The 14800-nt window shown below is 35.7% G+C and overlaps 1 protein-coding gene across 1 annotated transcript in view; it reads right to left on the bottom strand.

Moving 5' to 3' along the window:
- Nucleotides 1-3274, bottom strand: part of LOC139736819 (annexin A13-like) — a 28109-nt gene extending 24835 nt beyond the window's left edge. The window contains exon 1 of the mRNA XM_071647481.1: nucleotides 3134-3274. Coding sequence (XP_071503582.1) covers nucleotides 3134-3154 — 21 coding nt within the window. The 5' untranslated portion in view covers nucleotides 3155-3274. The remainder of the gene's footprint in view (nucleotides 1-3133) is intronic.
- Between the last annotated feature and the right edge of the window lie 11526 nt (nucleotides 3275-14800).

The raw sequence follows: 14800 nt of genomic DNA, 5'->3' as shown, positions 1-14800 counted from the left end.
TCAGAAGTGTTTTTCTCACACTAATCTAGCTTCTGGAAAGAATACAGGACAGTAGATCACTTTCGAATAATTTTGCCATTAGCCATTCTCGCAGGTAAACTTTGTAATGATATATGGGCTGAGCGCTACCGCTAAAGGGCTATATATCTTGAGGAGAAAGTGATACTAAATGATTAATTGACAGAGGGAATAGAGCATGAAGAACTGTGAGGAGGATATTTGCGTCATGATTGTAGATTCTGGACCGTGAGTGAGAAAACATTATGTCATTGAGGTGATAAATAAATCAGGAATAAATTATTGAAAGACATCAAATGTTTTCCCTATAAGTTGACAGACGTCCGGCCACAAAATGTTCAGTGACTCTGGAATAATGTCAGGCACGATCTCCTACACCTGGATAGCAATTCAACTCCCACGCATGTATTGTTGGTCTTATAAACGCTTTGCGCAGAATCATACCGCCCCAGCAATTGTCCAGCTAGACCACCCCCTTCAGGAGATAAAATGAGTTTTGTTAGTGTCCTCTTTTACTTAACTCTTTATGTGCCATGGTGGAACCCCCCCCCCCCTCCCCCGTGTGCCACATTATTCTGAGACACCAACGTAGTCATGCATTGAGGAAACATTCTGTTGTTTAAATTTATATAACTTTTGCAGATTTCTGTTAAATTGCAGACGACGTAAGCAAAGTTGTAGAGAAAATGCCAAGCTTTGCATTGATGTAAATTCTATGACAAATCTATAATTGCTTTTCTTTCGAATGCCCAGTAGCTACATTAATGTGAATGTGTGACTTTTTGCACACAAAGTAGTGACAGAAATATAGAATTTGCAAGGAAATCCAGTATGAAACACTGCTTGTTAGTCAATCTCCACATAAAAATGCAAGTTATAGACGAGATGAACGGAATCACGAGAAACACTTTCATTGTAATGTGGCATTTGGTGATTTCTCGATCGGTTTGGGCGGCTTTGTTTGTTGAGCAGAATATGCGAAGTTGGCACGCCGTCGACAGAGTCGGACGTGCGAACGTGGAACATAAAGAGTTAAAGAACAATTTCTCCCACATACACATGTACTTCAGTGAATGGGAAAATATTAATGGAACACAATGGTGAAGCTTGAGGAAATCGGACGTTATGGTTAAACAAATACAAATATGTTTTGCTAATGTATTTTATATAATCTTTCCTGTTTATTCAATGGAAATGGAAAAAAAGTTAACTTGAATTGAATTAATTGAATCATTGTTAAGAGGATGGTACAACGAATTAATTGAATTGTTAATGCAATGGTACAATTTTGGTTGAGATGGGGTTTCAGGGTTCCAGCTTCTTTTGATGATATTTTTTGAGATAATGAAAAACCTCATATGAAATGCAAAAAAGCATACAAATCTAAGAGAAAGTCAAAGTTTATTTGATGAAAATTGGTTTAGAAATGGTTGAGATACCCTGAACAAAGCGATTCCAATAAAAGGTGGGACTTACCCTTTGTTACGATCACTTTGTTTTACTCGGCTGATTTTCATCAAATTAACTTTGAATTCCTTGAGGATGTCATACCCTCATAATTTTTCATGTATGCTATATATGAAATTCGGAAAAATTGTTATTTTTAGCTACAAAATAAAAGTAAAACCAAGGTATATCAGAGTTAACATTATTCTTTTATACTTTGGGTGGTCTTAAGGCAAGTTTTATATTCATCTGTTTATACAGCTGAAAAATGAGATGAATAAGAAGTAACTGTGAGAACATAACATCGTCAACTTGCTCATTTGAATATTCATAAGGATTGGTCAAGAAATGTTTTCCGAAGAAATTTGACATTTCAGAAAGTCATATATTCCTTTTGATATTTCTTATCCGATTTTTCTTTTTCATTTTGTGTCGCTCTGTAGGGGATTTTTTTTTTTGTCTCTCTTTTGAAGTTTATTCATTTTTGGGGTGGATTTCCTCTTTAAGTATGTGGAGAGGGAGGATCGAAAGACACCAAGTAATAGGAGCAGTAATGGAGGGGGGGGGGGGGCTGCATTGGTTTTTTAAAGTTGATACGATAATATGCAATGTAAAACAATGCGGGACCTCTTCTTCGAGGGTCGAATGACCTGTTCCCCATGTTGGCGCCTCATGCAAATAGTGACAAAGCCAATTGCATCTTTTACTCTTGTTTTAGTGGCTGTCTTTATATACATGCCAAACAACCGTGGACCAAAATGAAATATCTACTAGTAATGTTGCAAAGGGTTTTTAAGGTTGTCCTCGGACGTTAAACTACTGTTATGCTTTTTACTTTTGCAAACGCCTAGGCAATACCCCATACAAACAGTGTGAGGTTACTCTTCTCTCTCATTGGAAAAGTTACAAATCTACTTTACGAGCAAATTAAAACTTTTTGAAAACGTTTGCCTATATGTGAATTTGACCGCTGGAGAGTTGACTTGGTTGCCAGTTCGAAACTATAGGCCAAGCGATAACCCAAATGTACCAGAATCAACCACACAAAATAATGATCTATTAAGCAAATAGTCCTGACGTAACAAGTTTGTATCCCCCTATCTCCCGCTACCGAAGTGAAGAATGCGAAAGAAAGAAGCCAGGTTGTTGCAATGTATGATGGGAAATCTAGATCTGAGATGAGCTATAGTGTGATCGTTTTAGATAGCGTTGACTTCACAGTGGTATGGAGGACAAAACTTTGTTTCTAAATGACAGCGGTCATGATTGCGAATTTTAACTCTTTGGATTAAATACGAAATGATAGCCGTTAACACACAACAAAGATGACACGAAACTCAATTTCACGTTTTCATCCACACATACATAAACAGGTGCAAAGGCAACAGTGTGATACAATTGCGACACACACGATGTTACCAAGTCTTTTTTTAAGATACCATGTGGTGTTCCGAGAAGTGAACTCTTGAGGTTTTTGTTTTTTTCACTTTTAGTGTAATCTGCAAGTATTCCACATCGATGGGAATCCAGTGGTACAAACAGTTAATCACTTCCGTTTGAACTTATAGCTCGTGTTTGATCGTACGACAATTATAAGGACACAATGTATAATATCACTCCGTATGTTTTACGTGCAAGAATACGAAAACAGACATTACTTTACGCTTACCTCAGCGACTTCTTCGGCCATTTTGGATTGATTTTTATCTTTCTTTCGGAGCGGGAGAACGACGGTACTGGACGGAGTGATCCGAGCGACTTGCCGAGGGGGAGTTCAGGAGGCAAATAGACCGAGTCGAGGACAGTCCCTCTGCGAGTTCCACGCCCTACAGAAAACTTATCGCGGAGTTTCGTTTATGATTAACCCGCTAAGACCGTGCCCATCGAATGGCGGGCGGCTATCCACCTTGTGACAGAGCTCCTTTGATGACGTCATTGTCTGAAGATGGTGAACTTTGGAACTACTTCAAATAGCATGGTGGTGTATAGAGCATGAGGGGGTGGGCGAGAGATATAGGAAGCCATTTGGAACTAGAACAGCGTTTTCGTTTGAAAAATACTTGGATTCTATGCTAAGTCAGGAATTAAGATAGTGTCCATCTATGCTTTAAACCCCTGCATGCCCCTCCCCCTCCCCCTCCGTCAAGACGTCACGCTCCTATCATGTCCCGTTGCTAAAGCTATATCTTCTGCTGATTTCCCCTCTCGATCTCTATTTAGGAAAGTAAAAAATATATCACTTTCCCCTGATGCACATCAATCGTCCTTCACAGGGAACTGCAAATTTTCGCGAAGTCAGTGGCATTCAGTGACTAGGCCTACAGTGCCGACAAGAACTTTCAGGTGTATTTTAATTTCCCGGATCTTGGCTCTCACAAAATTCGCGAAATCAAAATTCATGCGAACATTTCTTGCTTTACAAATTCTCAAAAGTACATAAAATTGTAGTATCCATAAGCTCTCACTCCATCCACCTTTTCTTTCTTTCTTTCTTTCGTGCTTATTTTCTCTCTCTGTCTATGTCTATCTTTCTGTCTGTCTATCTCTTCCTCTTTATCTCTTGTTGTCTTCTATATCCTATAGTAGTTTCTTTCTCTATCTATGCCTTTTATCTTTCTCTCATTTTCCCGTTCATCAATTTAAGATCAATCCTATTGGTCAGTTAAGTAATACGTCACTTATAAACAAGGATATGAAAAAATAATTATAAAGAAAATTCAACATACTGTTACTTTTCTAATGTAATAAAAGAACATTTGACTATGCTCTTTCAGAAAGCAGGGGACATAATATCGGGTGCTGTTCGTTATTCCGAAGGTACGTTATTCCGAATGTTTGTTAATCCGAAACACACAAATTCCCTATACCTAGAAGTTCGTTAATCCGAAAATGAAAAAGGGTTCGCCGTAATCCGAACTTTTCTGGCGTTATTCCGAAGATTCGTTATTCTGAAGGTTCGTTAATCCGAAAATGAAATAGAACTCGCTATTCCGAAGGCTCTTTTAACCGAAAATGAAATAGGGTTCGTTATTCCGAAAGTTCGTTGATCCGAAGTGATAAAGGGTCCGTAAAAAACCTTCGGAATAACGAGCTTTGTGTCATTTTTGGATTAACGAACCTTCGGAATAACGAACCATATTTCATTTTCGGGTTAATGAACCTTCGGAAAAATAGTGTACGTTTCAGAAAGAAAAATGAATTATGCGGAGCTCTTTCGTATTTTCATCCATCGATAGCTGCACCGAAGCTTAGAAAAAGGTACTAACTTTTGAATGGATTGTCCGATTTTCCTCAAAATGCAGCGACCATGGGTTCTACTGCATGACCGTCGCCACTTTCTTAAAAGTGGTGGCCTAGTTTATATCGCTGGTACCACTTCCGGGTTTCATGAGCTGACAAGCAAAAAAAAAAAAACAAAAAAAAGAAAAAGAAAAAAAAAAACACGTCCTCAGCGCAACTTTCATTCATTTATTTAAATGAGACTTCCGGATGATTTTCAAATATTTACATTTGAACAACTATAAATAGTTGTACTGAGGACAGAGCTTCAGAATTTTTGATAATTGGGATGAAGAATAAGACTATTTTCGAAATTTATAAAAAAAAAATGCAATGAACAAGGATGATGACATGGCAGGGTCACCATAATAATGCATGAGTTGGGAATCAAGGAAGTAGAACAAAAGAAGAAGGCATGCATATTACAGATTACACACAGATGAACTCGCAAGCATGGAGCTGTTGATTTATGTACTACATGATGTGAAATTCTGAAAATCGTCTGGAATGCCCCTTTAAGACACAGCTGGTTGTGGATATCACACAAATCTATTTGCATTCAGTCTTAAACTAAATGAATGAATTGCCCATAGATGCACATACGTAAGATATGAATGTTTCATTTCATAAGCATAATGTTATGGATGCCATGTTATAAACAATATGGATATAATAGTCCTTATAGAGAAAATATATATGAATATTTATATGTATATTATAGTGAAAAAGATATATGTATATACATAATTTGTATTTATATTTGTATATAATTATATATGTATAGATATATAATATATATATATGTACACACATATATATATATATATATATATATATATATATACAATTTTTTCTTTGCTTGTCAGCTGAAGAAACCCGGAAGTGCCACTAAAAATGTCGACTGTTGTTATTTCGTTTTTCTTAAAACGTCTGCTTCTTTGACGTAATATTCTTATCATATATCAATTGGCTTTATCAGAATTGGCACAGGGGCAATATCAAGTTACAAGACAAAACATAAAACAACCGAGACATCTATTTTAAACTTTTGTTTTCACAAGGCAAGGGAATGCCAGACAAGGAAAAACAAGCACACTAATATAATACGACTATAATAGTTCGTGCTGTTTACAGACTCGGGTGATAAGAACTGATATTAAAAATATGTAGAGAATGTACACTTTTAGTTTATCAAATATTATCTCTATAGTTTTTACACTATGGTTCTGTTTAGCAAGCACTTGATTTTCTGTAAGTAATGGGTATATTAATACTAAATTCTCTTCTCGATATCATCCGTAGTAATGCAGCAAGCCGTATACATCTTGACATTTTGTGTGAATCTATCGTACGAATGTTAAACATACTTCCTGTTTCTAACGAGGGAACCCTGATAACTTATGGTAGAACAGTTATTAATGACTCCAAAACAATGTCTAACAAATGTCTTTCGAATGGGTCAAATGATGCAAGATTCTGAAACAACTTGCGCAGGAATTACCGTGTTTCGGGATGGAAAATTATGATGAAAAATACGCGAAACCATTGTGTTTTCGCATTTAAGGAAATTCTCTTTTCAACTTATAGAATCAACTTTAATCAAATGAATCATCGTATAGACTTATTGAGAGCTTCTCAAGAAATGCCAGTGTGCGTGCTTCTCATTCAGAAACAAGTAATCAAACGGATTGTACCAAATCAGAGAGTGAATTCGTTATTCGAAATCGAAAGCATGTTCTGATGCCATGTGCCTTTAAACGTACCAGGAAATGGGTTCGATTGGAAATGCCGAAAATACTGGCGGAAATAAGCATTATCGCAGCTCTCTTGTTTGTTAGCGTGGGCTGATTCTCAATGAGTGATAAATGTCTGGAAAGCAATACGAAGATACCCTCGTAACCGTTGTTCATGTGAGTAGGCGTTTCTCTTCACCTACGTGTCGGGTTAAATGAGTTCACTCAGGATTTTGTTTTTGTTTTATTTGTTTTACTATATAGGAGATTAATGATAAGATTTAGATCTAGGGCAATAGTATGGCATGAGCAAGCTATCTTGCCCTTTCTAATTGTGTCGACTGGCTCCTATTTCTATGTCAATGTTTGTATATTATAATACGTATCTATTTCCCTTGTATTTTACTCACACCAGAGTAATATATAACTCATTTTGTAATGCAGCAAATAATAAAATAAAACTGAATAAATGATTATCATAATAACAATAATGATAATGATAATAATAATAATAACAATAATAATAATGATAATAATATCATTATTATCATTATTATTTTCATTATAACCATTATTATCATTATTGTTATTACTGTTATTATTATTATTATTATTATTATTATTATTATCATTATCACTTTTATGTTTATTACTATTATATCATGGATCAGAATCCGACAGGACCTGAGAGTATTATAATCCTCCCATTTTCACGTGTTTGTTTTGTTTTTGTTATGGATAGAGCGTGGATTTCAATTGCAAAGGAACGAACAGTTGTCTTGCAGGGATACGGTAGATTGCTCGCTTGTGTATAATCATTTCCTATGGGGGATTCTAGATTGCATAGCTGCTTTGTTGTGCAGTTTTTTTTTAATGGGTACTGTACAATAATGGTGTTTATTTTAAAGGGAACATCTACACTTATCATACCCCGTTGTTTGGATAGAACCAGAAAAATGAAAGGAACGTGATGGTAAAAGTTAGATAAAATTCTAATTGAGAATGAGTTGTAACATTTTGAAGGACTGGTGTTGCCAATGGAGCAGGAATTGACAAGGTAGCATGTGAGCTCATTAATATTGAAGATGAAAGGTGACTGGCTCTGGCGAATTCTGGCTCTTGTGGGTAAAATCAAAAATTGAGATTCCTATTTCATCTTGTAGAGATTTTGTGGGGTTTCTTTTTTCAAAGTGTCTTATGATATCCACTATGAAAGTGTTGAATACAGTTGGATGAGTTATGAAAACATGAAACTGAGATAATCGCTTTCAAAGTTCAATCTTCTTTCCCCCAAAAAGAACAGTTTACAAGCATGCTGACACAAACTCGCCATAGCAATGGTATCTCACATGCTTAAGCAATCACCTTCAAATATCGCGTACACATTGCGCTATAATTGCAGATCACTGTCTACAGTTGTGACATCATGAATTGTTGTTTAGTTCTCACCTGAAGAGGGCAGCATCAAGAATTGAAACGGAAGCGTGGAAAAAAAAAAGCATTGACTGATTATTTTCAATCTTCCATGAAGGGTTTCATCATAATTTTTCTGCACTCTGAATCTCCGCTTAATGTGAAAGTTGAGGATCACACTCTAAAAGGAAAGACTTCTTTACTGTGTCATATCGACTTTAATACACGTAATTTTGATGATTGCTCCGATTGAAGTATAAGGTATGCGATCGACGTCAAAAGATTATTTGGGATATTTTTATTATTAGATATTACCGTGTGCATTGTGAAAAAAATAGCGTAAGAGAGAATACGTTTATGATTATTCCCCAGTGATGATCACTATGATGATAACAGTAGTTATGACGGTAATGTGGTGGATAATATAATACTACTGATAATCATCATCATGATAGCAATACTGACAACAATAATAAACAATCATATACATGTATGTCTTTACTTACGTTCATAAGATGACAAGAAATTTCAATCCAGATATCCCCAATGGCTTAATGGACAATTCTTAGGCAACAATTAAGTAATACACACCTCGCTCACTCAACTAAGTCGGTCTCAAAGTTGCTGTCAAATTACTCCATATTATGTCCTTGGTCACTCGACATCACTGACATATTCAGCAAATTCTCTGGAACAGTTCAGCCTACTTGGACAAAAATGAATCTGTGATATTTCTGGAACTTGGAGTAAAAGCGGATTGGAAATGTGACTCTCAAGTAAGTCTTGATACTCCATTACTCGGTTAGTCCCACGTGTTCAAATCTGAGATGTAACTTGTGCACACTCTATTTTATGGGACTCAGCCAGAACTTGACCTTTTGAAACTGTAATACTAGCAGACCTATTCTCCTGATCACCTGTGAATACCCGACTTAGAAGCACCCCCTCATTTCCTTCTATTATTGTACGTGTACCTGGTTGCTGCTCTTCTCATTCACTATGCCTACTAAAGCTTCAACAAGTATCAACACAAGACAATCAGCTGCCATCGCTACTCAAGTGATGGCTGATCTGGTGAAGAATGAAGAGTTCATTAACTTGCTGGAGAGCATTGTTGGCAATGCGATTGAGAAGAAACTCAATGAGCTCCTCGTACAAGTGCAAGGGGAAGTCTTCGATCTGAAAAGAGACCTGGAAGAGAAGGATAGAGAGGTTAAAAGGCTTGGTGAAAAGGTCCTTCACCAGGAAAACAAACATCAGCAGATTGGAGCACACAGTAGACAGCCTGGAACAATACTCACGACGATCATGTCTCCGGATCTTTGGCCTGGAAGAAAAGAAAGGAGAGAATACCGACACGCTGGTCACCGAGGTCATCCAGTCCAAGCTGGGCGTGTCCCTGGATCCAGTGAAAGACATCGACCGATCCCATCGCAATGGAGGCACTCGCGAGTCTGGCTCACAGTCTGGTCGCTCATCCTCACAGAAAGCCCGTCCTCGACCGATCATCGTGAAGCTAAACAGCTACAGAAAGAGAAAGGAAATCATCACCAATCGTAGAAAGCTAATGGGATCAGGGATTGTCATCGCAGAAGATCTGACAAAAGAAATAAAAGACTGCTGTCACTGGCTCGTGCTTCAAAGAACATCACAGCTGCCTGGTCCTCTGATGGACGGATGATTGCCCTTATCAGTGCCTCGGGTGGCAAGACAGCAACAAAACTTATCACCTGCGAAAAAGACATCAAGAAATTACATTGACAATAATAGTTGAATGCTTCGTAATAACACTTAATCACTTTTATAATGATATATTTTTGATTACTTAAATACAAAGTATACTTACCTGTTTACTACTGTTTATATTAAGTATGCATGTCAATACAATCCTCTACTCCGATTTATGTTATTCTGCTTATCGTTTTAGTACTGCAATCAAGCTTATAGATTTGTATATGTCATAAATTGTGTTCATTATTACATGTCATGTACTTAACGATGTACCAGTATTTTACCATTCATTACCTTGTCTCCGTTACATTCTGTTCTATTCCTGCTTCACGAAACTCCAACAGCGATGTCATATTGCTTGTGTTCAACGATGTGAATATCTTGTCTTTCCGTTGTATATTCTTACATGAAAAATATGTATATGTATGATACGATCCATGATGAACAAAACTTACCTGAATCTTATTTTGATGTGCCTGCCTTTAACTCAAAATATAAAGATGCAAAATTTTCTGATTCATTTTCGTTAGTTCATTTCAATTGTAGAAGTTTGTCGAAAAATTTCGATAATTTGAATATGTATATAAGCAGTATTGATCATAATTTCAAGGTAATAGGACTTACTGAAACTTGGTTATATGAATCTTCTTCAGTTGAAGTTTATGATTTAGATGAATATGATTTATTTTGTAGTAATAGAATTAACAAACGAGATGGTGGAACAGGCGTATATGTTCATAATTCTTTACATGTATTTGTTAGACAAGAGGTGACAGTTATATCTGAGTTGTTTGAAAGTATATTTGTAGAGTTAGTAAATAACAGTGCCAAATGTTAAAAAAAGAAATTGTTGGTGTGGTATATCGTCCCCCGAATTGTAATAATGAATTTTTTTTTTGAATGAATTTGCAAATTTGTTACATAAGGTAAATCCACGTGTATGTAATTGTTTCATAATGGGTGATTTGAATTTAGATTTAGTGAAAATAGGTTTAAATTCCAAAATTGAATTATTTATGGATATTTTGTATGGATTTTATTTGGATCCTTTGATTAACAGTCCCACTCGGATAACTGCAACCTCTGAGTTATGTTTTGTTGGATAATATATTCACAAATTTGACCCCTCGCAGGCCCAAGAGGGGGGGGGGGGGCACATTGTGCCCCCAATATAACTTTTTTATTATTTGATGTATCATCGTCATATTTGGCACGTGGGTAGAGTAACTCATACTCTACATGACCGTACGTTTGAATTTTCACAAGGTCACCCATAGAGGGCGTTATTTACCAAAATATAAAGAAATACATAGGAAATATGCTAAAAACATGATTTTTCTGTATAATTTCTTTATCCCCATTATATATGTCTTATTATAGACCAATCATTTTCATATTTGCCACAAATGATAGCCAAGAGGAATTTTATTCATGGTTGAAATTTCTCAAGGTCACCACATGGGGGCGCTATTCATATCAACATAGTGATACATTATGAGACCTGAGATGAAATATTTGGTATGGGTACATGTATAGCTATGACATTTCATATTTGCATAATACTGGAATTTTGAGATTGCAAATTGATAATTTTATTACGATAAACTAATGATATTAGAGGCATAACTTGGGTGAAGGAATCAAAATAACTCAAAATATAAGGGCAATCTTTAAAAAATATTATTGTTTTCAATTATCTCTATTATATCTATTGTTTTATGCCTTTGTCACATAAAAACAAAGGAAATAATGTTATAGATCACTTCATTTTATTACAAAAATTATATTATTATGGTATACGTGCCCCCCCCCCCCCCATTCAAACTTTTAAGTAGTTATCTTACAGATTGTCAACAGTTAACTGTAGTTAATGGAATTGAATCTGATATCAGAACAATTGTGGTGTGCCAAAAGGATCGATTTTAGGTACTCTTCTTTTTCTCATGATTTACCGTTATCAACTCAACATTCAAATAATGTCTTATTTGCCGATGATACCAGTGTATTTTGTAAAGGCTCAGATCCATGTCAACTGTTAGATATCGTTAATAGACAATTGCATAATATTAGTGATTGGATGGAAGTCAATAAGTTGATTTTGAATATAGATAAAACTCATTATATTTTATTTGGTATGCAAATTATAACATACCTCAATTTGCAATTGTATTTTAAGAATATGAAAATAGATAGAGTTGTAAGCATTAAGTTCTTAGGGGTAATTATAGATGAAAGATTATCTTGGATTTATCATATTGACTACATAGCCAATTATATCAAGAAACATAGGGGTTTGTATAAATTACACTATCTCTCTAGAAATGTCCTTAAAATGTTATACCATGCTTTGATTTCATCACATATATTGATTACTGCAATATTGTATGGGGATTCACTTTTAATAAGAATATTGATCGGATACATAAATTACAAAAACGGGGAGTACGTTTAATAACCAATTCAACATATGCTCCCCCCCCCCCCCAGTTTACCTCTGTTTTAGAAACTCAGATATTACCTATTCAAGATTTGATTTCATTAGAGTCTGCAATATTCATGTTTAAATTTAATAATAGCCTTCTCCCTGATGTATTCTCTGATTATTTCACCCTGAATAGTTCAATTCATGGTTATAATACCAGAAATGCTCAGAATATCCATCTCCCATTAAATCGCACATCTTGTACACAGTCATCAATATTTTATGAAGGTACCATCTTATGGAATAATTTGAATATAGTTTTCAGGATCAGTAAGACCGTAAGACAATTTAGAAGATTATATAAATAACATCTTTTTGATGCAATTAAGTTACAAGTTGATGAATAGTTAAGTATGGAGTTTTCTTCTTTTCTTTCATATCCACACGTATGCGGTTTTTTTTACTGACTTCAAGTTGTGAATCTTATCGTATTTTGCATTCACGTTTGTTTCAATTCAGTTACAAATGATTATTACATGATTACACATATTTACATCACGATATTTCTTAAGGAATCATTTTCAATAAGCCTACTTTGTGCTTCTCATGATTCCGCCACTATCATATTTGACATCATGTATTTTTGTTTGTTTGTCTGTCTGTCTGTTTGTTTTTAATGCAAAGTTTGTAAATCAATTATGAAAGTGGAAATAAATGAAATGAAATAAAAATGAACAATTAAGGCCGGACCGGTATAGAAGCAATGTAAGCACAAACAAACACAAAACGCAAAATTCAAACAAACAAGAAACATACGCACACGCGCGCGCATACAACTTGACATCATTCATTGTCATTGTTGTGAGGAGTCATTATAAAGCTTTTATGATACACGGTGTGTATCGTAGTTTCTAAGAATGTTTGTTCAAAGAATGATGACGGAAGAGCTTAGCCATTCGATGCATGCGCGTTCAATTGCTATTATTTTTTCCGTAGTTTCTCTTGCAGTTTATAAGTGAGAAATGCAATGCACATGTAGGCCTACTAATAGTTCACTGCCGTTGATTTCCCCCAATATACATCGACTGAGGAAAGAAAAGGATTAAACAAGGTGTCAAAACTTAAAAAGTTCAGGAAAATCAAATATGGCAAGAGCATAATACGCCAGCCGACGTGCATGAGGCGTACGTAGATGGGTACTAAGATCATAAACACTTCAAGAGCAGATAAGCAGAGCCAAACAATTGCCATAGAGGGCGACGTTTCCTTTTTGTCATCCGTACCATTTGACGAAACGTGGGTGAGGAAAATATCTGCATTTCACAACGATGTATCTTGGCGTCAGTAAATTGTGTTTACCTGAAAGCTGGAATGTGGGGAGTGGGTTTGGAGATTATAAAAAAAGAAAACAATGAGGAAAGGAAAGCAGGGACTCTCTACAAAGGTGTCACTCGAAAATACTGAGTGGAATGATAAGATCAATGGCAATGGAGTTTGATCGCAATTCGTTACTGAGCTAAGCGCCAATTTTAAACATTTTAAAATTAAGTCCATTATCACATGGAGCCAAATTAAACCTTTCCAGTGATACCTCATTCGTAACATACAAAAAGAATGTTGTATTTTGAAGCTATGATTAAAAATATCCCGTACTTTTGTCTCATTTTTATCCGCTTTAATCGCAAATATCTCAACTTATAATTCAAAAGGGAAGTATAGCTAGCAACTATTGTGAAAAGATTCTTCTTAACAATGTTTACTTATCATGTGAATACATTCATATAACAAACTGTGATACTGGTGGTTGTTCTGCGGCAGAAAAAAAGATTTTCTATCAATTTCCATTAGCCCATGTCCAGAAAAATAAGAAGTAAGCTTATCAAAAATCATGAATAAAATTAATGCCCAAAGACAAGGTATGTTTAGAGAGAAGCAATGGGGTTTCGATGATGAAATCTTTGCTATGCTGCTTTTATAAAAACAAAACAAAACAAAACAAAACAAAAACAAACAAACAAACATAGGCCAACACTTCACGCAATAATACAGAAAATCACATTTTTAAGTCCAACCAGGGAGGTGGGAAGAGACACCTCCCTGGTCCAACATACCCACAATCCTGTTCGTGATAATAGCGCCTCAAAAATCTTTCGTCGGTAAAGGATTTTTCCCCGCTTTTCCCGCTTTAATAGCTATTGAGAACAAACTTCTGATTACATAGATATTGTCGCTCTCGAAATATGTAGTTTATTAGCATGGTTTCTTTGAGTTTCATATTTGGGCAACAGCGGGTGACAATACGATGTACGTGAAAAAATTAATTTGCAGTAAAACACACACATACACAAACACACACACACACACACACACACACACACACACACACACACACACATATCACTACGTGGAATCACGTTACCAGATTTTGTGGTCACAGGTAGTAATACGATCATTGGAGTGGGTCCATGATACGATCAAGGAACTTCTCAGTCAAAATGTCATCGCGAAGCATTTTCTTGATATTCAGGACCTTTCGCGTTTTGTCATTTCCACATCCATTTCCGAACTTTGTAACCATATGGGAGGAAGTGTGATTCAGACCAAAATTAAGACTTGCAGCCTCATTTTCCGCTTTAATGCTCTTCCTATCCCTCACACTACGATCATCATTAAATAATGTACTTAATTATATAACAGGTTTGTGATTTATCAGCGATGTGCATTGGCTACCAAGGTCTGAAAGTAAAGACTACCAAAG

Source organism: Diadema antillarum, unplaced genomic scaffold (assembly GCF_040938485.1).
Source record: "Diadema antillarum isolate AM-2024a unplaced genomic scaffold, OU_Dant_1.0 seq00000663_RagTag, whole genome shotgun sequence".
Taxonomy (NCBI): domain Eukaryota; kingdom Metazoa; phylum Echinodermata; class Echinoidea; order Diadematoida; family Diadematidae; genus Diadema; species Diadema antillarum.
This window is presented reverse-complemented; position numbering and strand designations above follow the sequence as displayed.